General features: G+C 40.4%; 1 protein-coding gene and 1 long non-coding RNA gene across 13 annotated transcripts in view; one reads left to right on the top strand and one right to left on the bottom strand.

The window, feature by feature from the left end:
- Positions 1–567: 567 nt before the first annotated feature.
- Positions 568–16,282, bottom strand: LOC129647829 (uncharacterized). Its single transcript, XR_008712529.1, has 4 exons — positions 16,216–16,282; positions 14,340–14,417; positions 3,954–4,119; positions 568–787 (listed from the first exon to the last, which is right to left on the bottom strand). It is a non-coding gene; the product is annotated as an uncharacterized LOC129647829 (long non-coding RNA).
- A 3,754-nt stretch (positions 16,283–20,036) lies between these two features.
- Positions 20,037–26,055, top strand: part of FN1 (fibronectin 1) — a 68,418-nt gene continuing 62,399 nt past the window's right edge. For 6 of the 12 annotated variants that reach the window (XM_055573396.1, XM_055573394.1, XM_055573400.1 and 3 more), the window contains exons 1-5: positions 20,038–20,398; positions 21,316–21,444; positions 22,398–22,535; positions 24,001–24,132; positions 25,352–25,489. In XM_055573396.1, the coding sequence (XP_055429371.1) occupies positions 20,260–20,398; positions 21,316–21,444; positions 22,398–22,535; positions 24,001–24,132; positions 25,352–25,489 (676 nt within the window). In that variant the 5' untranslated portion in view covers positions 20,038–20,259. Of the gene's footprint in view, positions 20,399–21,315; positions 21,445–22,397; positions 22,536–24,000; positions 24,133–25,351; positions 25,490–26,055 lie in introns of all 12 variants that reach the window. The other 6 variants (XM_055573402.1, XM_055573399.1, XM_055573398.1 and 3 more) reach the window with 2 other exon arrangements.

Raw genomic sequence — 26,055 nt, 5'->3', positions numbered from 1 at the left:
TATAAGTCATCCAGGCTGTGGTATTTTGTTATAGCAGCCTTAATGGACTAGACACCAGTTCACTTATCCTTGAACAAAATAAAAATTACTTGGACCTGGTATTTGCCAAAAGGCTGAATGTATGGCTTGTCTCTAATCTGAGTCACTGTCCAAAGAAGCAGATATCATCGGTTTCTCACTTCTCAAAATAAAAGCTTCATATCGGTAAATTTGAAATAATTGAGAATGAATAGATTTACCCTCTTTATCAATTATAAAAATTCTATTTAATTCAATACAAGTCAACTTTCATCTCTTTTATAAATCTTCCCTAAATCATTTTGCCCAGTTCAGTTTCCTTCCACTTCTTTTTTCTTCCATCTTCCATGCCTTCAGCAGTAACAAAAAGTGCTACTCGCTGAGCAATTAGGGTTTCCCAAGTGGCTCAGTGGTAAAGAACATGCCTGCCAATGCAGGAGATGCAGATTTGATCCCTGGGTCAGGAAGATCCTATGGAGGAAATGGCAATCCACTCCAGTATTCTTGCCTGGAAAATCCCATATACAGAGATTGGTGGGCCATAGTCCATACAGTCACAAAGAGCTGGACACGACTGAGTGACTAAACCACCACCATCACCACCAATAGAAAACTAATGCAGGGACTTTCTTATTTTTGATGTAAAAAAATTGTATTAGAGGGACTTCCCTGGCAGTCCCGTGGTTAAGATTTCATCTTCCAATGCAGGGGATGCTGGTTGGATCACTGGTCAGGGAGCTAAAATCTTACAAGCCTTGGGTGGCAAAAGCTGAAAAGTAAAACAAAAGCAGTGTTGTAACAAATTCAATAAATAAAGACTTTAAATCTGCATAAAAAGAACTTAAAAATAACTAACGCAGATTTGTATTGATTGACCCACATGAAATTGACAATATTGTCTATTTTTGCTCTATAGAAATAATGATTTCATTTGGTTCAGCCTAATATTATTTGGGTGTGTTCCACTTAATATTATTTGGTTGATGAGTTCTTACATCCTTGACATCTTAGGAAAACTGCAGAAACAAATGTTCACAGACTTTACTCACTCCTTGTTCTTTACTCCCCCAAATGCACACACCAAAAAATGGATAGATGTTGATCATTGCTTGAGTTCTATACTAGAGAAAATGTCTCCTATGCTTAATCATTGTTGTTTCTAACTAATTGTTACCTAGTGTCTGTTCTCAAATGTGATCTTAAAGTGTTTGAGGTCAGAAAGCATATCTTTATTTCCCATACTATCTTTTGTACATCCTCTGTTAACAAACAATACAACATTAAGGTTGACAATGATGGCTTTTGACATGTAAACATTATCTGATTCAGTTATGAAGAGTGATAGACAGGGCTTTGTTTTGCTATGACCACTGGGGAGAAAGAAACTGTTTTACAGTTTAGACCACAAATTGAGACTTTTGACCTTTTTTTCTTCAAAATGAAAGAGCAATAGAGGAGTGTAGAAGTTCCCATGCACAGAAACAGGATGCTGATGATTGACCAGAGAATTCAACAAGTCATCCTTTCAAAACAGCTCATGAAAGCATTTGAGAACAAAAATGGGTAGAGGAATCTTCACTGGCATAAAAGAATCCAACAATCTATGACTCAGCCATAAAAAAGAACAAAATTGTGCCATTTGCAGAGACATGGATGGACTTAGAGAATATCATACGGAGTGAGATGAGTCAGAAAGAATAATATCATGTATTACCAAATTAATATGGAACCTACAAAAATGGTATAGATGATCTTGTTAGCAAAGCAGAAATAGAGACAAGATGTAGGGAACAAATGTATGGATACCAAGGGGCAAAGGGGAGGGGGATGAATTGGAAGACTGGGATTGACATATATACACTATTGATACAATATATTAAACAGATAACTAATGAGAATCTACTGCATAGTAGAGGGAACTCTACTCAGTGCTCTATGGTGACCTAAATGGAAAGGAAATCCGAAAAAGAGGGAATATATGTATACATACAACTGATTTACTTTGCTGTACAGGAGAAACTAAAACAACATTGTAAAGCAACTATGCTCCAATAAAAGAAAAAAAAATTTTTTTTAAAGAAGAAATAAAAAAGACCCCAGAGATCATGCTTTCATTACAAAACATGTATTTTCCTTTACCATTTACATATGTAACCCAAAAGACACAAAAGTGAATTCAGTGTAAGTAGGTACAATGTTTTGATTCCGCAGAGAGGGTGCTGAGACAGAGTAAAGACTGAACAGCTCCTCCTAGTTGTCATTGAGAGTGTGGCATTTATTATCATATCAGGAAATATGTTTCTAGTGAAGCCTAACTCTAAGATGGAATAAAGAACTTAGTCATGCGTCCTGACCATTGTTACCTCAAGGACTGTAACTCAGTGTTGCTTCATCTATTCAGATAAGAAACTGTGATTAATTATAAATGATGGCTGATTCACTAGAATGCACGCTTCCAAATTGTTAGGACCACATTTCCAAGTCAATACAATCCATTTTGGGGGCCGCTTTTGTTACTGAGTTTCCTCTTTTAAATTTTAGAATCAGGCAAGTAATTTCACAAAGATGATTTGTGAAATAAATGATCCTTCATTACTTCATTACTGTTGAAGGAGTAATATTTTCAGAACTAGCTAAGGAACACTAATAGACTAAGACCCTTCATATACACAAGGATCCTTTTAAAATAATTTTTGAAAAGAGATATGGTTCTCAACACCTTAATTTGTAAAGAAATTATTTCAAATGGTCCCCTTCTTCCTTATTTTAAATGTTTCTGGCTCTCTTCTATTATTATTAGCAGAAGTGTGCTGAATAGTCTTAGTATATTTTATTAGCTAATAAAAAAACTTTGAAAGGGCTTGCATGTTTCAGTGCCTCTCATAGAATATTAGAACTGAAAGAGAATTTGGAAATCAAGTTCAATATAGCCCAGTACAATACAGCCATGAATGAGTCTGCTACAAGAACCATAATCAAGTGATTATATAGTCTTTGATTACTGCAGTCTGTTTCAGTCTTGGATAGCTCTATTAGGAAGTTTGTCTTTATGTTGAAATAAAATCTACCTCTCTATAATTTCCATTGCCATAAAAGTCAAATTGTACTTAAGATTGTAGCTGTTTTGTTCTTATCTTGGTAGTTATTTAATTACAGGTCTTTATCTGATCACAATGAAAATTCTGCTAACATACTCATTCTATAAAACTACATTGTACCTCAATATATATTTCCACTGAAGCGATTTCCACAAGTAGGATTTTAATTTCAAATGGCATGATCTTAAACTTTGTCTCAATGGGCACTTCATTACTGAAATTCACTCAAAGCCATTTCTGAAGTGTCTTCTAAAACACTCACATGAACTCATACTATGACAATGAATTAAAGCTCCTTTGAGGTTGTGTTTTTTTAATTCCTCTAAATAGAAATGTTAAAGCTCAAATGTCAAAGGAAGCAATAGTAACACTCACACAGTTAATATCAAAGGTAAATGTTAAACATGCATGCATTTCTTTGCAAAGAGCATCTGCAAAGGTAGAACCATGAAACATTTCATTATAGACAAATCTGCTTGAAAAGTTGTATCAAATTATTTTACATGCCATATCTTGGCATTCTTTAAGATTTAAAAAATTTTTTTCAAAGGTTTATTTCTAGAGAACATAGCTAGTAATGATTATGATAATAGTTCAAGAAAGGGGACATCTTGGGGACTTCCCTGGTGGTCCAGTGGCCAAGACTCTTGAGATCCCAATGCAGGAAGCCTGAGTTCAATCCCTGGCTGGGGAACTATATCCCACATACACAAAAATAAATAAATAAAAAGGGGACATCTTTACTCAGCACCTGATGAGTTTCCATAAGCACAGTCCTGGTAACTCTCTGAGCTTTTTCTCATTTTGTCTCTCCTCTGGAGAAGTAAAGTGACTTACTGAATTTGTAAATATGTAAGAAAACCCAGACAAGCCTGCACTCTTTTCTCTCCCCTAGGGATGGAGCTTGGCCATTGAAATTTTTGTTGCTTCTCTGCTCCTCCGTGCAGTTGGCCTTTCTCAGGCTGTCACGTGCCCTGCGTGGGTCATTCCAGTCCAATGGGACCTACAACAGGCAGATGAGACTCCCTAATTCAGGGCACAGTTAGCAGGCTTACCTTACTCTCATGCTGAATCACTTCCTTCAGCTTTGCCCCTATCAGTCATCTATTTAGAACTCAAGCAGGGAAGAAATGGATTTATGAGCTGCACTTCCTACCTCCAGGGATCCCAAATGTGGGACATCATGAAGTAGAGTAACAAAGATCTTTGGATTACTTAAACAGAGAGAAGAAACAATATGTTTATTCTTACAAGAAATAAAGCTTTAGCTCCTGTGTGTGCTAAGTCACTTCAGTCATGTCCAACTCTTTGCAACCCCATGGATTGTAGCCCACCAGGCTCCCCTGTCCAGGGGATTCTCCAGGCAAGAATATTGGAGTGGGTTACCATGCCCTTCTCCAGAGGATCTTCCCAACCCAGGGATCGAACCTGGGTCTCTTATGTCTCCTGCATTGGCAGGCAGATTCTTTACCACTAGCGCCACCTGGGAAGCCTTCCTTAGAAACAAAAGCAAGTTGACAGTCTTCCCTGGTGGTCCAGCAATTAAAAATCCGCCTGCCAATGAAGGAGACATGGGTTCGATCTCAGGCCAGAAAGATCCCACATGCTACAGGGCAACTAAGGCCTCGAGCCACAACTATTTTGCTGCTACAAAGATGATTAAAGAATAAAGGAGTGTATTTCTTTTTCCTGCAATAGTTCCAGGTCAAAGGTCCCGGTCAGTGGAAAAACTATGTTCACCATGATTCCCTAAGACATTTTTATCATTTTCTTGGTAAAATCTGGGTGCTTTCCATGTCTGCATTTCAGCTGGTGGGAAGGAATAAAAGAATTTGGGACAGGCACGTTGAATGAATGAAATCCCAGACCCAGAGTAGGGAGACATCACTTCTCACATTCCACTGGTGAGAACTATTTCCACTGTGATGCCTAGAAGCTAGAGGGGCTGTAAAATGTGATCTAGTTGTCCACAATAGGACTAACTGTGGAAGAAGAAAATGGATATGGGTGGACAACCAGCAGTCTCCACCATACACCTTCAAGAACTCCACAGGATAGAAATAAAACGGCTTCAGCTGGGGCTAAAGTCAGTGCCCCAAATCAAAGAGTATATAGTGTTATTGGGCAGAAAAGAATTGGTGTAAACTTCTTTCAGTGGGCTATCATGATATGAAAATGCAATGCAGGAGACACGGGTTCAATCCCTAAATCAGGAAAAGCCCCTGGAGAAGGGAATGGTTACCCACTACAGTATTCTTGCATGGAGAATCCCCATGGACAGAGGAGCCTGCTGGGCTATGGTCCATGGGGTTGAGAGCAAAACCACTCTTTGGGCTTCCCAATCTACCTGCAGTGCAGGAGACCCAGATTCGATCTCTGGGTTAGGAAGCTCCCCTGGAGAAGGCAATGGCTGCCCATTCCAGAATTTTGGCCTGGAAAATCCTTATGGACAGAGGAGCCTGGCAGGCTACAGTCCATGGGGTCGCAAAGAGTCGGACACTACTGAGCAACTCAGCACATGGAAAAGAGTATACGTATAATCAAAATGAGGAGAAGAAAAATAGCAGATTGGGCCAGAATACTCAGAGACCTATAATTATTACAATCGTCAGTAATAATCATCATTTTCCTGGTGGTTTTCTCACTTGCACGTGGAGATAAGCACCATCATTAGTAACAACTTCACAGAGAACGCATTTATATCATCTTATTTATGTACTACTTACATAAAATGATAATAGATCCCATAATTACCTGCCAATTAGTTTAAAAACCATTTAGTTCAATACCTAGAGACACTGTGGTTATAATATTTGTTTCCTGTGGTATCTTTTCTCCCTGTGGATTCAAGCTGAAACTTTCCTTCAACTTCATAATTTGATATCACTTTCCAAGAGAAATAAATTTGTTCTCAAAGAATAGACTGGTACAAAAGGATATAGTAAGCTAAAAGGAAATATTAAAACAATAGTTAAAAGTTATATAAAAAAGATCTCAAAAGTAATACTTCTATTGGGCACAAAATAAGAGACACAAAACTGTCTAAAAATTCCAAGTTATATTTGAAGTAAGATGTTGGCTTAAAAATCAACATTCAAAAAACTAAGATCGTGGCGTCCAGTCCCATCACGTCATGGCAAATGGAGGGTGAAACAAAAGAAACAGTGGCAGACTTCATTTTCTTGAGCTCCTAAATCACTGTAGATGGTGACTGCAGCCATGAAATTAAAAGATGCTTGCTCCTTGGAAGAAAAGCGATGACCAACCTAGACAGCATATTAAAAAGCAGACATTACTTTGCCAAAAAGGTCTGTCTAGTCATAGCTATGGTTTTTCCAGTGGTCATGTATGGATGTGAGAGTTGGACTATGAAGAAAGCTGAGCACCGAAGAATTGATGCTTTGAACTGTGGTGTTGGAGGAGACTCTTGAGAGTCCCTTGGACTGCAAGGAGATCCAACCAGTCCATCCTAAAGGAAATCAATCCTGAATATTCATTGGAAGGACTGATGCTGAAGCTGAAGCTCCAATACTTTGGCTACCTGATGCGAAAAACTGACTCATTGGAAAAGACCCTGATGCTGGGAAAGATTGAAGGCGGGAAGAGAAGGGGACAACAGAGGATGAGATGGTTGGATGGCATCACCAACTGCATGGACATGAGTTTGAGTAAGTTCTGGGGGTTGGTGATGGACAGGAGGACTGGCGTGCTGCAGTCCATGGGGTCTCAAAGAAGCAGACACGACTGAGAGACTGAACTGAACTGAAGATCTCAAAGAATAGGATTTGTCATGTTGTTGATTAGTATCTTTAAAACCTCTGAAAACTGAATGGAATTCTTACTTCCAGGTAAGAGAGAGTGCTGTTGTTGTTTAGTTGCTCAGTTGTGTCTGACTGTTGTGACTCCATGGACTGGACTGGACTAGGCTCTTCTGTCCATGGGGATTTTCCAGGCAAGAATACTAGAGTGGGTTGCCATTTTCTCATCCAGGGGATCTTCCCAACCCAGGGCTCGAACCCCCATCTTCTGCAAGTCTCTTGCATTGCAGATGGGTTCTTTATTGTTGAGCCACTAGGCAGCCAAGATAGAGTACTAGAGACTAAACTTTTTATCTCACTTGAAACAACCAAAGAGAGGGAGGGAGGAAGGAGAGAGAGACACATAAACAGAGACAGAGAAACAAAGATGGAGAAGTCTCTAGAAAAAGTATATAAAACCATGGTCTTCAAGGCACTGAATATCAGGCAACAAGGGACAGTAATCTTTTAGAGACACACAAAAAATTTGATAAACTGTACATAACCAAAATAGAAAACTCTGCATTTCAAAGCAGCTTCCCAGGTGGCTCAGTGGTAAAGAATCCGCCTGCCAAGCAGGAGACACGGGTTCAATCCCTGTGGCAGGAAGATCCCTTGGAGTAGGAAATAGCAACCCTGTCCAATATTCTTGCCTGGAAAATTCCATGGACAGAAGATCCCGGCTGGCTACAGTCCATGAGGTCTCGAAGAGTGGGACATGACTGAGTACTCACACATGCAGGAATGTGTGACAAAAGACATCATTAGGGAAAAAAAGACAAGCTACCCAGTCCATGGGGTCGCGAAGAGTCGGACACGAGTGAGTGACTTCCCTTTCACTTTTCACTTTCCTTAATTAGAGAAGGAAATGGCAACCCACTCCAGTGTTCTTGCCTGGAGAATCCCAGGGACAGTGGAGCCTGGTAGGCTGCCATCTATGGGGTCGCACAGAGTCAGACACGACTGAAGCGACTTTGCAGCAGCAGTGAGAAATATAAAACAACTATCTAATAAACAACTTGCATCTAGAATATACAGCAGTTTCAAAAAACTCAATACAAAATAAATACCCAACGAAAAACAAGCAAAAGACTCAAACAGCCACTTTACAAGAGGAGATACACAAATGGCAAAACACACGTGAAAAGAGGCTCAACGTTACTCATCATTAAGGAAATGCAAATGAAAACCACAGAAAAAGGCATTACACACCTGGCACTATGACTAAAATTAAAAACACTGATCAAACTAAGTGTTGACAGGATGTTACGAAACTGGACTCCTCAGACATTGCAGGTAGGGAGGAAATGGGACAGCTTGTTAGGATAACTATTCTGTATTTTCTCAAAGTGTTAAAAAATACACTTATGGTATGATCCAACTATTCCACTCCTAGACATTTACCCAAGAGAAAAGAAAGTATATGTCCAAACAAAGACGCATACATAATTTCTACTGTACTTTTGTTTCTAGTCACTAGAAACTACTCAAATGCCCATCAGCAGATGAATGGATAAACATATTGTGGGATATCTAATGGAATACCACTCAGTAACAAAAAGACTGAACTACTGATACATGTAACAGTGTGGGTGAATCTCAAAATAATTACACTGCTTGAAAGTCAAATGATTATATGCTGTGTGGTTCCAATCATATAAAAATCTAGAAAATGCAAATTAATCCTTAGTGACAGAAAACAGATGAGTGGTTGCCTAGGAATAGGTAAATCAGGAGGGTGAGATTGCCATGGGGTGCAAGGAAACTCTGGGGGGTGATGGATCTTGTTCACTGTCTTACCTGTGGTAATCATTTCTTGAGTGTGTGTATATATATATCAACATTTATCAAACTGTATACTTGTTTGCACACTTCATTATATGTCAACTATAGCTCAATGAAACTGTTTAAAAAATTGGAAGGGAACATTTTAAAGAAAACAATATATCCATATCCACGTTTTTACATTTTTTAAATTGCCTTTTATGTTGGGAACAACTAGAATCACAATTTGCTAAACTTTTCAAATTAATTCTCTAAGTTGTAACTTTAAACAATTTTCATTAGTCTTTAATTAAAAACCAAATTTTAAAAAGAGCAATTAAAGGACAAGGATTTTCACGAGTAAAGGAAAATACTTTGGAATTTGATATATTGTGTACCTATATTGAAAAACTCAGTTCTTAAGAGAGGTTAAAAAAAATCAGAACTTGATATTCTAATGATAATTCTATACTAACTCTGTGTTGTTCTTCTAAACTGAAATGGTTAAAAATTTGGGTCTATAAATATCTGTATTATTTTACTTCAAAATAATGAGCAAACTTTCCTTGACTTTACAGGCTCTCAGCTAAATATTTCAGTATCTAAAATGAATAAAAAATAAAACTTGTATTTTTACATATGTAAAAAACATATAAAAATCTTTAACTTTTACCTACATGACATTGTAGATTTATGATGGACTTTTAAAAATATTTTGGATCCCTGATTCCAACTTCTTTTCATGAACCAAATACTTGGTGGACAAATCAAATTATTTCCAAGGGAGTTAAGAGTTTAAGAGTCATTAAAACACACACTGCATGCGTGCATGCTTAGTCACTTAGGTCATGTCAGTCTCTGTGTGACCCCATGGACTGTAACCCACCAGGTTCCTCTGTCTGTGAGATTCTCCAGGCAAGAATACTGGAGTGGGTTGCCATGCCATCCTCCAGGGGATCGTCCTGACCAAGTGATTGAATCCACATCTCTTAGGTCTCCTGCATTGGCAGGTGGGTTCTTTACCACTAGGCCACTTGGGAAACCCAAGACACGTATTATATACTCACAAATAAAATCCTGGTTTCTTTTTTTTGTCATGTTACCATCACTAGGTCATTTTCTCCTGTCATCAGAGTATTTTACTCTGAGAAATTTACAGTGTTCAATATATGCTGGACATATATTCAGCAAAGAGAATGAGAAAAAGAGAGAGAGAGCTATTCAAGACATTGAAATACAAGGGCAAATCACCGAGTAATGACAGTTGCTATGTTTGGAAAATAACTCATGTGTCCCAAATCTATTTTGCTACCATTTACAACTAAAATCATAGCTTATGTGAACTGTTCATGTCACAGTTAAGATTGTTAGAATCTAGACTGTCAGTGGTTCAACTGGAAACAATTCAAATTATTTCCAAGGAAAGCCTTTGGTGAAGACACGGTTAAAAGGGTGTTGGCACAGTTGGGGGATGGAGAAGGAAGGATGTTGAGACTCCCAGGGACCAGTAAGGTAGGAAGTTTTATTGCATCTAGGGCTGCCATTCAGAAAACTAAGACCATGGCATCTGGTCCCATCATTTCATGGCAAATGCATGGGGAAACACTGGAAACAGTGGCTGACTTCATTTTTGTGGGCTCCAAAATCACTGCAAATGGTGATTGCAGCCAAGAAATAAAAAGACGCTTACTCCTTGGAAGAAAAGTTATGACCAACCTAGATAGCATATTAAAAAGCAGAGACATTACTTTGCCAACAAAGGTCCGTCTAGTCAAGGCTATGGTTTTCCAGTGGTCATGTATGAATGTGAGAGCTGGACTGTGAAGAAAGCTGAGCACTGAAGAATTGACGCTTTTGAACTGTGGTGTTGGAGAAGACTCTTGAGAGTCCCTTGGACAGCAAGAAGATCCAACCAGTCCATCCTAAAGGAGACCAGTCCTGGGTCATTGGAAGGACTGATGTTGAGGCTGAAACTCCAATACTTTGGCTACCTCATGCAAAGAGCTGACTAATTGGAAAATCCCTCCTGAAGCTGGGAAGGATTGGGGGCAGGAGGAGAAGGGGACAACAGAGGATGAGATGGCTGGATGGCATCACCAACTCGATGCACATGAGTTCGGGTGAACTCCGGGAGTTGGTGATGGACAGGGAGGCCTGGCGTGCTGTGATTCATGGGGTCGCAAAGAGTCAGACATGACTGAACGACTGAACTGAACTGAACTGAGGGCTGCCATTATTGGAGGGGAGCATGGGAGAGCTGGAGCTTCAGAGAACAGCCTGGCAAGAGCCACTGATCCAGAATTATGTTCCTCCCCATTTCTTTTTAGTTATTATTCCCACACCCATGAAAAAAAATCAAATCTAATTTAAATTCTGCCTGATGAGATATATTAACAAGTAAGGAATAAGATTTAAACAGGTAGGGTTGAGTTGGCTTTATTTTTTTCTTTTTACTCCCTACTCCCCTAGCCCGCCAACGACAGAATTTTCACCTTCCTGGGGGCAATGTTGCTCCCACTGAGCACGCATGTTCTACAGAGGCAGCTGCCACCAGAACTGTGGCCCTAAAGCTTGGCTTCAGAGGAAACACCCTGACCTTTTTGGCCCCCTACCCTGCAGCAGGCAGAGGAGTCTGCCATACAGGACAAGGGGTCAGCTGTGGGAGACGAGTAAGGCAGTGAAGAACAGAGCATGAAGATCTGAGGGAACAAAAAGAGTAACCCCCAGATAATTTTTCCAGATTTCTTATAACTTAATTATAAGTTATAATTAAGGGGCAAAAATCTATTTGGCGAAAGCCTTGAATGGCTTAGAAAGAACATGAATTTTGTGTAAAGAGGATGTTAAGTTCCAGCTTTGTTCCTCTTTCACTGAAGAAGCTTAAGGACTACCTTTAAACTTTCTGAGTCTCTGAGAGTAAACTGGGGCTCTGGATATCTACTTCTGGCAGTTGCTTTGAGGATAAACTAAAATAACATACGCAGAGCACTTACTAATGTGACTGTCTGGATAAATAATCACTAACTGTGAATTTGAAAGTTTTGCATCTGCCCTTCTTTCTTTTCATTCATAAGTTCCAAGACAAAGATTCTGCCCCACCAAACCTGCAGTCTATGGAAGGGTCAGAGGTATTAATCAAAATGCCAAAACACATTCAAGTTTTTTGAAGGAAGGCTTTTTGCGTGCTCAGTTGCTCAGTCATATCTGACTCTTTGCGACCCCAAGGACTATAGCCCTCCAGGCTCCTCTGTCCATGGAATTTTCCAGGCGAGGATACTGGAGTGGGTTGCCATTTCCTCCTCTAGGGGATCTTCCAGATATAGGTATTGAACCTGTGTCTCTTGCATCTCCTACATTGGTAGACTGATTCTTTATCACTGCGCCACTTGGGAAATCCATTTGAAGGAAACTGGTTCACAAAAGAATGGCCTTGGTTAATACTGCCATCACCTATGTCTTCACTAGCAATCTTCTAAGATAATCAAGCCCAAATTCCCCAAAGTTGCTCCTCCCACAAAGCAGATCTTTCTTTAGTGGCCAAAGGTTTTGGAAGAAACCTGAAATGCTCATAAATATAGGTTCAAAGGAACCTCTTCTGAAAATATATATATTGATATTATCTCAACCTGGGATGTTAAATCTCCTTTAAATTATAGCATATTTATCTAGAACTGGCTGCACAGAAACTTTCCAGAAGAGTAAATTTCTGAAGCAGTGCTTATTCTGGCAACAAACGAGAAATTGGCATTAACTAATCTTGCTGCATATATCCTTTAGTCAGCCACTTATTTTTTATTGAGTACCAGACCTTGTGCCATGATATTTAAGCTTTAGACTATCTTTGTATTGTCTGACAATGACCAATGATCTTACTTGACCAAGTGTTTTGAAACTTTTTGACAAACTACCCAAATATGAAATTTTAATTTAGTTTCTTTTGAACTCCAGCTAACTTTGGAGTTCATTAGGGAGCCCTTAAAATATCTCAAGAGGAATATTTAATTCGTTTTATTTGATATGTTGAATTACATGGGAAGTATTGCCAAAGGAGTGATAAGTTTCCTAAGATTATACTATATGGGTAAATGTTACTACTATAGATCTTCTAGAAATCAAAGTTTCTGAATTATAGATGTGTCCTGGTATAATCTACCAGCTATAATTCTGATTTCACAGCAACTTGATTAAGCTTCTTTGTCAACACATTGTGATCAAATCTTTAACTTTGCCTTTTCAGTGTTTAATAGACAGGAAACGGCAACCCACTCCAGTATTCTTGCCTGGAGAATCCCAGGGACAGGGGAGCCTGGTGGGCTGCCATCTATGGGGTCGCACAGAGTCGGACACGACTGAAGCAACTTAGCAGCAGTAGCAGCAGCAAGCTGATGCTTTGCAAAAGGACTTCAAGAATATTCATGGGAAGGACTTTTAAATAAACATAGATCAGATTATACCACTGAACTTGGTAAGAAATTTTTATCACACTGCTAAGGGAAGCACATCTTCCCTCTCGTTGGCAGCCATGATGGGCTCTGAGGCTGCCTGCAGCAGTCAGCAGAGTGGCAAAACAATCCTACAGTGACACTCACACTTGAAGGGAAAGGGGATTTGACTGTGCTATATGCTAGTATGGGCATCTCTGGTGGCTCAGAAGGGAAAGAATCTGCCTGCAATGTGGGAGACCTGGGTTTGATCCCTGGGTCCAGAAGGTCCCCTGGAGGAGGGCATGGCACCCCACTCCATTATTCTTGCCTGGAGAATCCCCATAGACAGAGAAGCCTGGCAGGCTACAGTCCATGGGGTTGTAGAGTTGGACACAACTGGGCAAGCACAGCACATATGCTAGTATTCAGGAATGAACAATGAAAGAAGAACTGTTAACTGCTTAATTAAGAGTTATGAGGTACTGGCTTTGGAAAAAATCTGGTCTTCATAAAACATAATGAAAGTCTTAAAAGAGAAAAAGAAAGAATGGCCTTGGATACAACAGAGAAAATTGCTAGCATGTCTGTGTGACACCTACTGAATGCATTAGTCTCATGTTGAAAAAGTCATCCACAAAATCCTTTAGTCAATTGCTTTGCCCAGATTTTTATTCCAGGAGATCAGTAAGTGATACCACAATTTCTACAAGGCTGGTGATTCAGAAAGCTTCATTTGTTATGTTTCTAAGTTTTGTACCAATAAGAGGATAAGAGCACTTATCTCAGAGGGTGGCTGATGGTTGAATGAAAAAATGCATTGTTGTTGTTTTCTTGCAAAGTCATGTCTGACTTTTTGTGATCCCATGGACTGCAGCATGCCAGGTTTCCCTGTCTGTCACTCTATCCTGCAGTTTGCTCAAATTCATGCCCATTGAGTCAGTATGCTATCTAAATATCTCCTCCTCTGCTGCCCTTGGATCCTTTTGCCTTTACTCTTTCCCGTCATCAGGGTCTTTTCCAATGAGTCAGCTCTTTGCATCAGGTGGCCAAAGTATTGGAGCTTCAGTTTCAGCATCATCCTTCCAATGCATATTCAGGGTTGATTTTCTTTTAGGACTGATTCCAGCTTGTAATTCATCCAGTCTAGCATTTCGCATGATGTACTCTGGACATAAGTTAAATAAGCAGGATGACAATATACAGTCGTATCAGGATGACAATATACAGTCATATCATACCTCCTTCCCAATTTTGAACCAGTCAGTTGTTCCATGTTAGGTTCTTACTGTTGCTTCTTAATCCACATACAGGTTTCTCTGCGGAAAGGTAAGGTTGTCTGATTTTCTCATTCTTTTAGGAATGTTCCACAGTTTGTTGTGACCCACTCATGAAAAAATGCATTAAACTATTTAGTACTGAGTCTGGCTCAGAGAAAGTGTTTAATAAAGTCTGGCAGTTTAAATGAACTTCTCTTAATTCTCTTCAGATACTCATGTCATTATGAACATGTTCACCATGTTCTTAAGCTTGCCTTAGTTTTTCATGTTTACTATGAAACATTACTATTACTGTGAAAACATAGTAATTATTTGAAATATCCATTTCATCTCAGTAAAATTTTCACAACTAATGAGAGAATATATTAAATTTATCAAGAAAATGGTTCAGCACAAATTTAGGAATAGTTATAATTATACTTCCATTGCTGTAATTCAGGTGAATAAGTCCCTAATTTTTATAACGAATTTAATCCATAGAAAGAGTGTCTATTGACCACCTATATCACAAAAGTCTATTGTTGGTATAAAAATTTATCCAAGAGATAATGTTTATGGTTGTTTTTAAGCATCTGAGGCAACTTTCAAAATTAGCTGCACAAAGCTTCCCTGGTGGTAGAGTGGTTAAGAATACATCTTGCAAGGCAAGGGATGCTGGTTTGATCCCTGGTCTGGGAAGATACCACATGCCATGAAGCAGCTAAGGCGTGTGCCACAACTACCGAGCCCACGTGCTACAACTCCTGAGGCCGGTGCACTTAGAGCCTGTGCTCCACAAGAGAAGCCAACCCAACGAGAAGCCCACACACCACCATGAAGAGTAGCCCCCGCTCACTGCAGCTAGAGAAAGCCCATGTGCAGCAATGAAGACCCACCAGGGCCACAAAACAAATAAATGAATGAATAAATAAATAAAATTAGCTTCATATAAGATGCTTAGGAGACTTCCCCGGGTGGCGCTAGTGGTAAAGAACCTGCCAATGCAGGAGACATAAGAGATGCAGGTTGATCCCTGGATGGGGAAGATCCCCTGAAGGAGTGCATGGCAGTATTCTTGCCTGGAGAATCCCATGGACAGAGGGGCCTGGTGGGCTACAGTCCATAGGGGTGCAAAGAGTTGGACACAACTGAAGTGACTTAGCATGCAAGATACTTAAAGTATGTGAATGTAAGAAAGATAAAAAATAATTTAAATACCAAAAATCTTTCTAATAATTTTTTTCAGCCTTTCAAAACAAACCTTTAAAGCCACCTACATAAAATAAAGCAGAATTGGAAAAAGGAGCAACTGCACACAAAAATAAATATTTTCCAAGAAACTGCTACCTATCCTAGAAAGCTGAAATGTTCTGCAATAGAGTCCTGGGTGAGTGGTCTAGCCACCGAGTAGTTGGCTCCATGCTACTGAATGAATAAGACATCTTTGCAAAGCCTTTTGGGAGGTACATCACTCTAGTGAGGAAAAGGGCACTCCTGTTAAGCAACAAAGGGCACCGATTAAGGCTCTTAAAAGCACTGATTAAACAATAAAGTAACTTAAAATACAAACAGAATGCTGAGTAAGTGAAAACCGACTAGCTTTCAAGGCATAAATTAATGTCCTTATCAAGTATTTCCACCCCACCCACCCCCCGCCCCTCTACAGTTGCAAGGCCCTGTCAGTTCTAGACAAACTGTCCAGACATTCCACCCATGGGGCTGCCCATGGGGCAGTTTATTTTTCCTTCTCACACCTGTGCTCAATGAGTAGCAGTTTTGCAATCTCAACTGTTTTCAAGAGAAGATGTGAAGGACGTAACGCCCAAAAAATAAAATCAAGTTAAGAAACAAAACCTACCCAGAGAAGACTGTGAAACAGTAAAAGACACTACAGGCTCTTAAGGCAGAAAATTCCAAAGGTCACCTAATCAATGGCCTCCCCTCTAATAGAACTGAAAGAGATTAAGAACAGGATAAAAGCCAAAGGTTTACAGGAAAAACAGCCCACCTTCATTTAAATGTAACCCTTGGGGTCAAGAAGTTATTTCTTATCAGGGATAAGATTTTGTTTTTCAACAGGAAAGGGATTTGACTAGGATGGGTATTGTCTGCCCTGTGTGTATTCCTGTTAAAGAAGTCATTTTTCACTTAGGAAAAAACTGCCTTTTAAAACTATTCCTTAAATTGTTTAATTTCAGTCTTCTCTAAATGACTGGCTCTGATCAATTCCTTTTGTGCTTAACCATAATGTTCAACTCAAATGAAGTCAATTCACTTCAGATTTTCATAATTGCCCATGTTCCTCATTAGCCTTCTTCAATAATAAAACATCCAAATGATATCCCCAACACACAAATATTTGTGTTCCTTTTTGTTACTGAACATTTAATTTGACCTAAGTTCTGAGAAAAATCTTATCTCTATGGCAAGACCAAAAGAAGCCAGGCACAGTTGTCAATGAATATATGTTCTGTCTCTACCACACACATGACATCACAGAAGTACTAGGTTTGGTAACAGGTTGCTGGCGTAGAAGAAAGAATCTACTACTGTATTAATGGCAAATTTCCTGTTAGAAAAATGAAGAAATTGAGGCTACCCTGTATATGCTGCTGCCACTTGAGTGCATGTCCTTGAAACAAAATCAGAAGATGGTACAAGTAAAAATGATTAAAGATATCCTATGCTTTAATAGATATTTTAAAAACAACCTTGTTGGGGTATAATTTATATACTAGGGCTTTGCAGGTGACTCAGTGGTAAAGAGTCCATCTGCCAATGCAGGAGATGAGGGTTTGATCACTGGATCAGGAAGAATCCCCGAGGAAGGAAAAGGCAACCCACTCCAGTGTTCTTGCCTGGGAAATCCTATGGACAGAGGAACCTGGAAGGCGCCAGTATATGGGGTCAAGAAAGAATCAGACATGACTTAGCAACTAAACAACAATCAACTCACATATAAAATTTACCCATTTTGAGCTTACAACGTGGTGAATTTCAGTAACTTCATCAAGTTGTGCAGCCATCACCACCTTCTAGTTTTACAACATTCCTTTCTATCACCCCTTCAAGATTCCTTATTCCCATTGACAGCTGATTCCCGTTCCCAGCCCCAGCGCCAGCCACCTATGAATCTACTTTCTATCTCTCTTTGTCACATTTCCCTCTCCAATTCGAGATGAGAAAAAGAAATCCAAAGGTATGTTCTATAAATAGGAGGACACTGTTTGCTGAAGAAACAATCCTTGTCAAAATAAACTTCAGAATTCTTATGGGAGTGCAAGAGAACCTTGGACACCAGGCATGGCTAGTTTGAACAGGGTTAGAATGGAGAGATTTAATTATCTCTCCAGCTAGAGATAACAGACTTACACAATTACAGGGACTCTGATAATGAAAGAATACTACAGCAAGCCTTACTGTCTTAACTAAGAAAATGCTTCTGTCTCCAAAGTTTAAAAAAAAAAAAAAATCCACTTTTAAGTAAAAGGGTAAACTGTCAACCATTTCTATAACATTCAGTCAGAATATTGTATGTTTTTGCTTGTAAGACTTTACAAATATACCATATCCTTAAGCAAATTATATTTCAACAGACTGAAATATCAGTTTCTTCTGAAATGTAAGTCACTTAGGCTAAGCTCTCATGTGTATATTATTCTTATGTATTTTGAGTACAGTAAATATGTCAAACTATTATGGTTTTGGTTGGCAAAATACTTTTTAACCACCGATTTCCTTCCCCCAGAATCTGTATATTTTAAGAAAGCATTAGCTTCAAGTTTATCTTATTTACATCCTGATTTCCAGGTACCCTTCCCTCTGGAAGGAACATCGGCTTCCCAGAAATTTACAGGGGCCCTTTTATGTGTGAAAGAGAAAACTGCTTTGTCAAGTGATGATGAGAAATTGAAAAAACAAACAAACAAACAAAAAAACCTCTAACCCAGACAGGACTCTAAATTTGGGGAAATTTGTGGCACTCTTTCAACTTGCAAAATTGGTCACAAAGTTGCCTTAGGAAGTTTTACACTTCTTGTAGGAAACTGATATTTGCTGTGTTTTTTCCCCTTTAAGTCCCTGTGTTAATGAAAACAAATGTTAGTTTTGTGCCTTTGATGTTGGGCATTTTATAGACCAGAGTTCGAATTACCCATGGCAGTTACCAAAGGCGGAACTTTTTCTCTAAGTATGTGCAGAAAAAGACAAACCTGCTTGCACCCTTCATAGATTCTCAAAGCCAAGGGGAGGTCTGCACTACTAACAAAACTAGCGAGGCAAAACTTTGAGTTTAGATCTTTCAGGAGTTGCTCAAGAAAGTTGAGGGCTCCTTTTGAAGATCTTTAAAAACCAAGTGTGACTTGTGTTTCTCTGTAAAAAGAACTGATGTGATGAGTTGCTAAATGCTAGCGACTTCTCAGATTCCCTTTCTACTCATGCCTTTAGAGGGAAAGACTGGGAAATCTTAAATGGGAACTTTCCACATTTCTTAGACTAAGTAACACTTGAAAAAAAAAAAAAGTCTGGCAGCGCGGCTGGGGGAGGGGAATTCTATGATGAAACCGATGTCTACCAAATGAAAATGCCAAATAAAAGCAAGGAAGCTACTGTAAGAAGGAAAGACTGGAACTGGTCTTTTCTCAACTTTTAATGACTTAACGATCTCTGTTCTGTGTAACGGTGAACATGGGCAAGGACATTACGATCTTTCTCTCTCCAAGGTCGGTCCAACTTGACAGTTTTCAGCAGTCATCCCATCCCCAGGACAAGAAGACTTTCTTGCATATTTGGGGGGGAAAAAAAAAAAGCAAACGGCTGCTCTGTCCTTTCCAAAGAAACCTCGTTCTCCGAGTCTCCGTCTAGATCCGCCCCGCGGAATTCCTGGTACTTAGTAGAAGCTCATTAAAGGGATCCTTTCTCCCTTCCGCCCTCCGTTGCCTTCCTCCCTTCCCACCCCCCACCCTCAGTTAAAACGTCCTCAGAACCAGCAGATACTGCGTTTAGAAAGGCAGAAGACTTGAACAGGAAGCTGTGAAGGCAAAGTGAGTCCCCAGTCATTGCACAGACCCAAGAGAGGGAACCGCAGGAAAGCCAGCCTGCCACTCCCCGGGACGGCAAAGTCTACATTCCTACAGCTGCAAGGTGGTGGCTACTTTATGGTTTTTCCTCCCCGTCGAAGTACACTCCAGTGAGCGGAGATTTTCCCCCTACCCCCAGCGATGACGCAATCTGAACTCCCCCTCCCCCCCCCCGCCTCACCCCAATAAAATATTTAAAAAGGGAAGCGGCGGGGGGGGGGAGAGGGAGGATGGACTTGCGATCCCTTGGCTACACGGGACTCCAGCCCCTCCCTTTCCTCCCAGTCTACCCGTTTCCAGACGCTTCCCATCCCTCCCCTTCTGCCCCCCAAAAGTTTGACGACCGCAAAGGAAACCGAAAAAAGTTCTCTTGTCCCAATCCTGGCGGCCGATCAGCATCTCTTTTGTTCAAGGCGAACCCACAGTTCCCCTGACGTCACCCGGAGCCTGGGCCAATGGGCGCGCGGTCGGCGGCGGCCGCGGCCGCAGGAGGGTGGGAGGGGGTCCGGCCGGTCCCTCCTCCCCGGCGCCCGGGGCCTCGCGGGGGGCGGGAAGGGACCGTCCCATATAAACCCTGGTTCTCGGGGCTCGGCCGCTCGCGCCGGCTGCGCTTTGCAAGGGGAGGAGGGGGAGCCCTAGTCGCGAGCGGGGGCGAGGGGACCTGCAGCCACAACTTCTTTCGTCCTCTTCTTCCCCTCTGTCCCTCTACCCTTCCCCTTCCCCATCATCCAGCCCTGACTCTCTTGGAGGTACTGGAAGGGGACTCCGCCCGCAGGTTGCGAAGGGAACCAAACTTAAGCGGCAAGTTGCCTCACCGTCTCAAGATGCTCGGGGGTCCGGGGCCCGGGCTGCTGCTGCTGCTGGCCGTCCTGTCCCTGGGGACAGCGGGAGCCTCGAAGAGCAGGAGACAGGCGCAGCAGATCGTTCAGCCCCAGTCCCCACTGACTGTCAGTCAGAGCAAACGTGAGTACTGACCGTGGGCTGGAACAGGCTGCCTCAGGACAGGGCCAGAAAACCAACCAAAGTTGTGACTGAAGTTTTGTGCGCGCGCGCGCGTGTGGCGTGTGTATACTCCTAAATGAGAGGGGGGCATTAAAGACTGGCTTTGAGCAGGCTGGTTTTGTGGGCTTAGGTAAGGTAAGGCGTTGGAAGGCGGAGCTCAGCGATGTCCAGCAGTGCTGGTACCGACTCCGGTCATCCTCCTTAGAATTAACCAAAACTCGTTTTTAAAGAGAAAAATGATGCACCCCTTTAAACTTTTATATTTGGGGTTAGTGTGGTCCTTATGCTTATTTTCTTTGTTACTAAGTAATCGGTTAAATACTTTCAAAATGGGGATGAGGGGAGAATAGCTGAATAATTGTGCTGTGCCTACTTTGAATGAGATGTAATTGCTTCAAAATGCTTTCTCAGGATGCTTCTCCAAGAACAGAGATTGGAATTCCTCTTCCAGTTTCTCAGACACACCCTCCCTTTTCCTTGGCTAATGGAAACTGCTTAGCATTGCCCTTCTTGACTTATTACCCCCAAAGAGCGCTGAAATTCCTTGCACATTTTAAAATGTAATTCCCAGTTATCTGCTTCTCAAAATGTTTCCATTCCTTTGGTGCAGACCCATGGCCAGATGGAAATGACATCATTGTATAACATTTAACTCAGTCAAAAGAAAAACAAAAGGAATACCTAAATATCTACGTGTGCAAATGTGTGCTTAACTCTTTAGATATCTAGTTGCTTTTAATTCTTCTGATGCTCTGATGATTAACTTTTTTCCCCTTCGTTTGTTGCTTAGGCTTATCAATTTAGTTGTGCAAGAAAGTTCCATACTTTGGAAAAAGGAAGGATCCAGATTTAATGACTTTTTTCTTCATTTCTTACAGCTGGTTGTTACGACAATGGAAAGCACTATCAGATAAACCAACAATGGGAGCGCACCTACCTGGGCAGTGCCTTGGTCTGTACCTGTTATGGAGGGAGCCGGGGCTTTAATTGTGAGAGCAAGCCTGAACGTAAGTGATGGGGAGCCTGCCTAGTTCTTAGTATCTTCTACTTATTATAGTTATTAGAATCTAATAGAGAAGTAGTGCTTGTTGATTAAATTTAGGATTAGTAGTAAAATTACATATCCCATTTCCCTAATAGAATTATCTTTAAAAAATGTTTAATAACTGCTTATATTTGCTTTTCAAATTATATTGTTCTTTTTACCTTTAAAACAAAAGAACAAATATATCCCAAAGTAGTTTCTAGGGTCTTCTTTCTGTTTTACTTTCCCAAAACGTTTGATGAAAAACATGAACGATGTGTGTTCTTTCTCCCTTCAAAGAAAAAGAATTGCTTATAAAATTCTAATTTATTAGAAAGTAATTCCAAATCTTAGACTGTAAGATTATGGGGCAGAAAGCACTTTGGGCAGTACATTATCAAGCGATTTGTCAGCTGCAGTTCAACGTAAAACCACTGACCACTTCAAAGTTCTCATTCCTTTATGACCTTTGATCTATTTCTTGTAAATTATGGCAACTCCTGCAGAGAACCACTGATGAGGCCAAAATGGAAATAGTAGGATTGACAAGGGCCAGTGCTGGGGTGGGGGTGGGAGCTCAGATTGTTCAAGTGGACCTTGGTTTGATTTTCTGAGCCAGAGAGAGGAATCTAAAGTCCTTCCTTCACAATCTAGCTGGTCCTAAGGTTGTGCTTTATAGCTTTTTCCTAAGTGCCTGAGAATCCTTTCCAATGGAAATTCATCACCAGAAAATTAGAAAACTTGTCAAAGGTTGAAAACTGAGGCTTTGTTAGACCCTAGGGTAAAATTGAGATCTCCTACTTCAAGTTTTAAAAACTTTCCACTGTCCCTTGCTACTCACAGAATAGAAAAGTAGGTTTTCCCTTGGATGAGAGGAGTGGAATAGAAAAGGTTTTCCCTATGTAAGGTTCACATGGACTTTCAATCTTCCCTCAGCTGAAGAGACTTGCTTTGACAAGTACACTGGGAACACTTACCGGGTGGGCGACACTTACGAGCGCCCTAAGGACTCCATGATCTGGGACTGTACCTGCATCGGTGCCGGGCGAGGAAGAATAAGCTGCACCATTGCAAGTAAGAACGGCCTTCTGTCCAGGAACTGAGATAACAGTGTGAGCTTTTCCATTCCCATCACTGTCACTTTCTGTTATCCATGACCGGATATTCCTAATGTGGGGATTTATCCCAGGTGAGCAGACACCCTTCTATGGCCACGCAGCTGATTCCTGTGCCTCTGAAAGGTGGCTCTGAGCACAGGTGGAGGCAGTGTTCAGTCTGTTTGCATTTATGAGAGAGAGAGAGTGTGTGTGTGTGTGTGTGTGTACACATATGTACGTAGCCTAACCAAGCACATCTCGTGGGTTCCATCGCATTCTTAGAGGAGTTGCCCATTGTATGTTATCTGGGCGTCTTCAAGCCAGACTGCTCATGTGATCCTCAGTGATTGGAAAGATGGTCACGAAGAATGAATTAGCAGTTGTGTGCTCTGCTAGTCTTGTTAGCAATGTACACACTGCTTGGATCTCACAGAAACAGTCTGGTTTCTTTGTAACCAGTAGTTTATAACCAGGAAGCAGAGCTCTCTATTCCTAGGAATAATGTGGAATGAATTTTCCAAGGTACTTAGGGATCTGGACTTACTCTCAGCAATTCTAGTTTAGCTAAGTCAAACTTTCCAGTATGATTCATTGGGTTACCAATAGCTTCTATTAACACATCATTTAGTGTTTTTTAATCCGTCGTTGTATAAGTCTCTTAAAGGCTCAGTCCAAAAGACAAATCAGACTTCCGTGGCGGTCTAGTGGTAAAGACTCTGAGCTTCCACTGCAGGGGGTGGAGGTTCAATGTCTGGTCAGGGAACTAAGTGGCACTCCCCCCAAAAAGCATGATGTACAACCTTCTGGAAAAGACAAATCAGTCTCTTGTGAATAAGCCCAATCAGCCTGTCCTATATTTAATGTTAGAGTTTATCCAAGATTATTGGTATATGTTAAGAGTCAGTGTTCCATAGTGTTTACATAATGTTTACGTAGTGGACAGTTTAACCTTTGTATGTGCCCTTGTGTTTAACCAGATTTCCACACTTGCTATGTATACATCTATTTGCTTTCCATCAAAAAGACATTTCTATCCTAGGGTGAAATACGGACTCTCCACATCCTGAAAGCTGGAATTCTAGGTCTAGTGTGCCTTTTGCATTGAATTAGTCTCAGGCTAAACCCACTATGTGTGTGTGGAGGCCATGCCTGGCAGCCTTTCTTTTCTGCCTTAGAACTCAATTTCCTGTGATCTCTCTGGGGATCCAGGATTTATGACTCCTTTCTTTGCTATTCAGATTTCCTCTGTGGTTTCCCATTGTGCTTAAACCAGACATTCAATTGAAGGACCCCAAATGACCAGACCTGTTAACTTTTCCCCTGTCCCTGATGGGAAAGCTGCTCTCTTTGGCTAACCAAAGGGGTTGGAATATGAGACTTTTTCTGTTTTAAAACTATTTTCTGTCCCACTGTCTGTAACATTTGCTTTTTATCTTGAACAGACCGCTGCCATGAAGGGGGGCAGTCCTACAAGATTGGTGACACCTGGAGGAGACCACACGAGACTGGTGGTTACATGTTAGAGTGTGTGTGTCTGGGTAATGGGAAAGGAGAATGGACCTGCAAGCCCATAGGTGTGTGACTTGGGGATACATGGGGGTGGGATACACAGTCAAAATGTTGGGTTCAGTCAAAATTGACATGACAAGATACCTGCCTTCCAATAAAAAAGATAAGAGACTGAGAATTTTATTTAAAATAATGAAATGTGTAATCCATAGTCTTCTTCAAGGAATCAGTTCAAATTCCCAACCATGTATAGAAGTCTTAGGGATTCCCAGGTGGTGCCTTGGTAAAGAATTCGCATGACAATGTAGGAGATGCAAGAGACCTGGGTTTGATTCTTGGATCTGGAAGTAGGAAATGGCAACTCAAACAGTATCCATTATCCTTGCCTGGAAAATTTTGGGGACAGAGAACGCTGGTAGACCGCCTACAGTCCATGGGCTGGCAAAAAGTCGGACACGACTGACCATACACGTATCAATAGAAGTCTTAATTTTTTTTCAAAGCTTAAGATAGAGTTGAAAGATTTAGGAAGAAGTCATTTGTTTTCTCTAAGATCAGATTAGATCAGATCTCTCAGATTTCTCCTTGGTCAAGATGTAAGTTTTTTAAAGGTAAAAAAAAATGAGACTTTTAACGTCTTACTTTATTGGAATGTGGCAGATATAAACACCATATGATGTGTGTTTTATCATCTCTTGGTCATTTTTTGTCAAAAATTGCTGTTTCCTTTGGTGTCGATCTTCAGCTGAACTCTATAGATACAAATCTAAGAGTTTCTGGCTATAAATTTTATTCTGATTGTTCTCTAATACAGAGGTTTTTATTTTCTTTGTGTTGCTTCTATTTTTACAGAAATCCAAATTTTAAATAGCTTTCTTGTCATTTTATGCAGGCATTCATAATTGGTCATTTTTAATTAAGATTGGAATTTTGCATATTTAGTCTCAATATGCAAGAGATTCATAGATCCACAGGAGGCACATAGATCCTTTTTGCTCAAAATACTGGTGTGAAGAACGGTGCTAGCTGAAAATGTACAACCCGTGTACTTACTAGGAGAACAGAATTTCTGCCTGCCAACTTGGCTAGAGCTTCCTTTCACTTTGGTTACTTGCTCTGTGCTTAGTTACAGGGCGTGCCTTTCTTTTTGAACAGAGTACCACTTAAAAAAATGTGGTTGGGTTTTCGCTTACACAATATACTTAAAATTACAGGGAGACAGCACAATTTGAAATAACTCTTTTTTTTTTTTTTTTTCTGTTTTTCCTTCCAATTTCCCTACAGCTGAGAAATGTTTTGATCAAGCTGCTGGTACTTCCTATGTTGTCGGGGAGACCTGGGAAAAGCCTTATCAAGGCTGGATGATGGTGGACTGTACTTGCCTGGGAGAAGGCAGTGGACGTATCACTTGCACCTCCAGAAGTACGTTTTAGATCTGTATGTTAAAGATGAGGTCAGGCATTGTTTTCTAGATTCCTAGAGAGAATTGTCATATGATATCACATACAACATCTGTTCCTCCAACATGCTAACATTTGGATGTCAAGAAAGATTTTGTAACCAACTTATTCTGCTTCTTCAAAGAAGACTAAATTAAAATAAAACAACTTAGTTCAATAAGGTCTTAGGTTATCAGCTACTGAGAAAGAACCTTAATGTTCATTTCAGTGCCAAATGTGTTGCAGACCCAAAGATAAGTTGCAAATGTTTCATCTAAATGATCACTGAGATATTTTCTAAGTAGCAAGGAAATCTTTAAAATAACAGGCACATGCATCTTTGGGCATGTGAGTGCTCTTGACATAGAGAGGAGCAAAGATCTAAAGTTTTGGGTTTCCTTTTATGCTTGACATATAAGTAAGGCATATACATTAGCAAAATTTATAAAAATAAAAGGTACTTATCCCATAGGTTAAATTATGTTTAACCCCTATTCTGGGGTTAAGGACAGTGTCTCTGTAGGTTTATTAGTGCTGTGAAGAAGCTAA

Source organism: Bubalus kerabau, chromosome 3, assembly GCF_029407905.1.
Source record: "Bubalus kerabau isolate K-KA32 ecotype Philippines breed swamp buffalo chromosome 3, PCC_UOA_SB_1v2, whole genome shotgun sequence".
Lineage (NCBI taxonomy): Eukaryota > Metazoa > Chordata > Mammalia > Artiodactyla > Bovidae > Bubalus > Bubalus kerabau.
The sequence above is the reverse complement of the archived record's forward strand: the minus strand, read 5'-3'. Positions and strand labels throughout refer to the sequence as shown.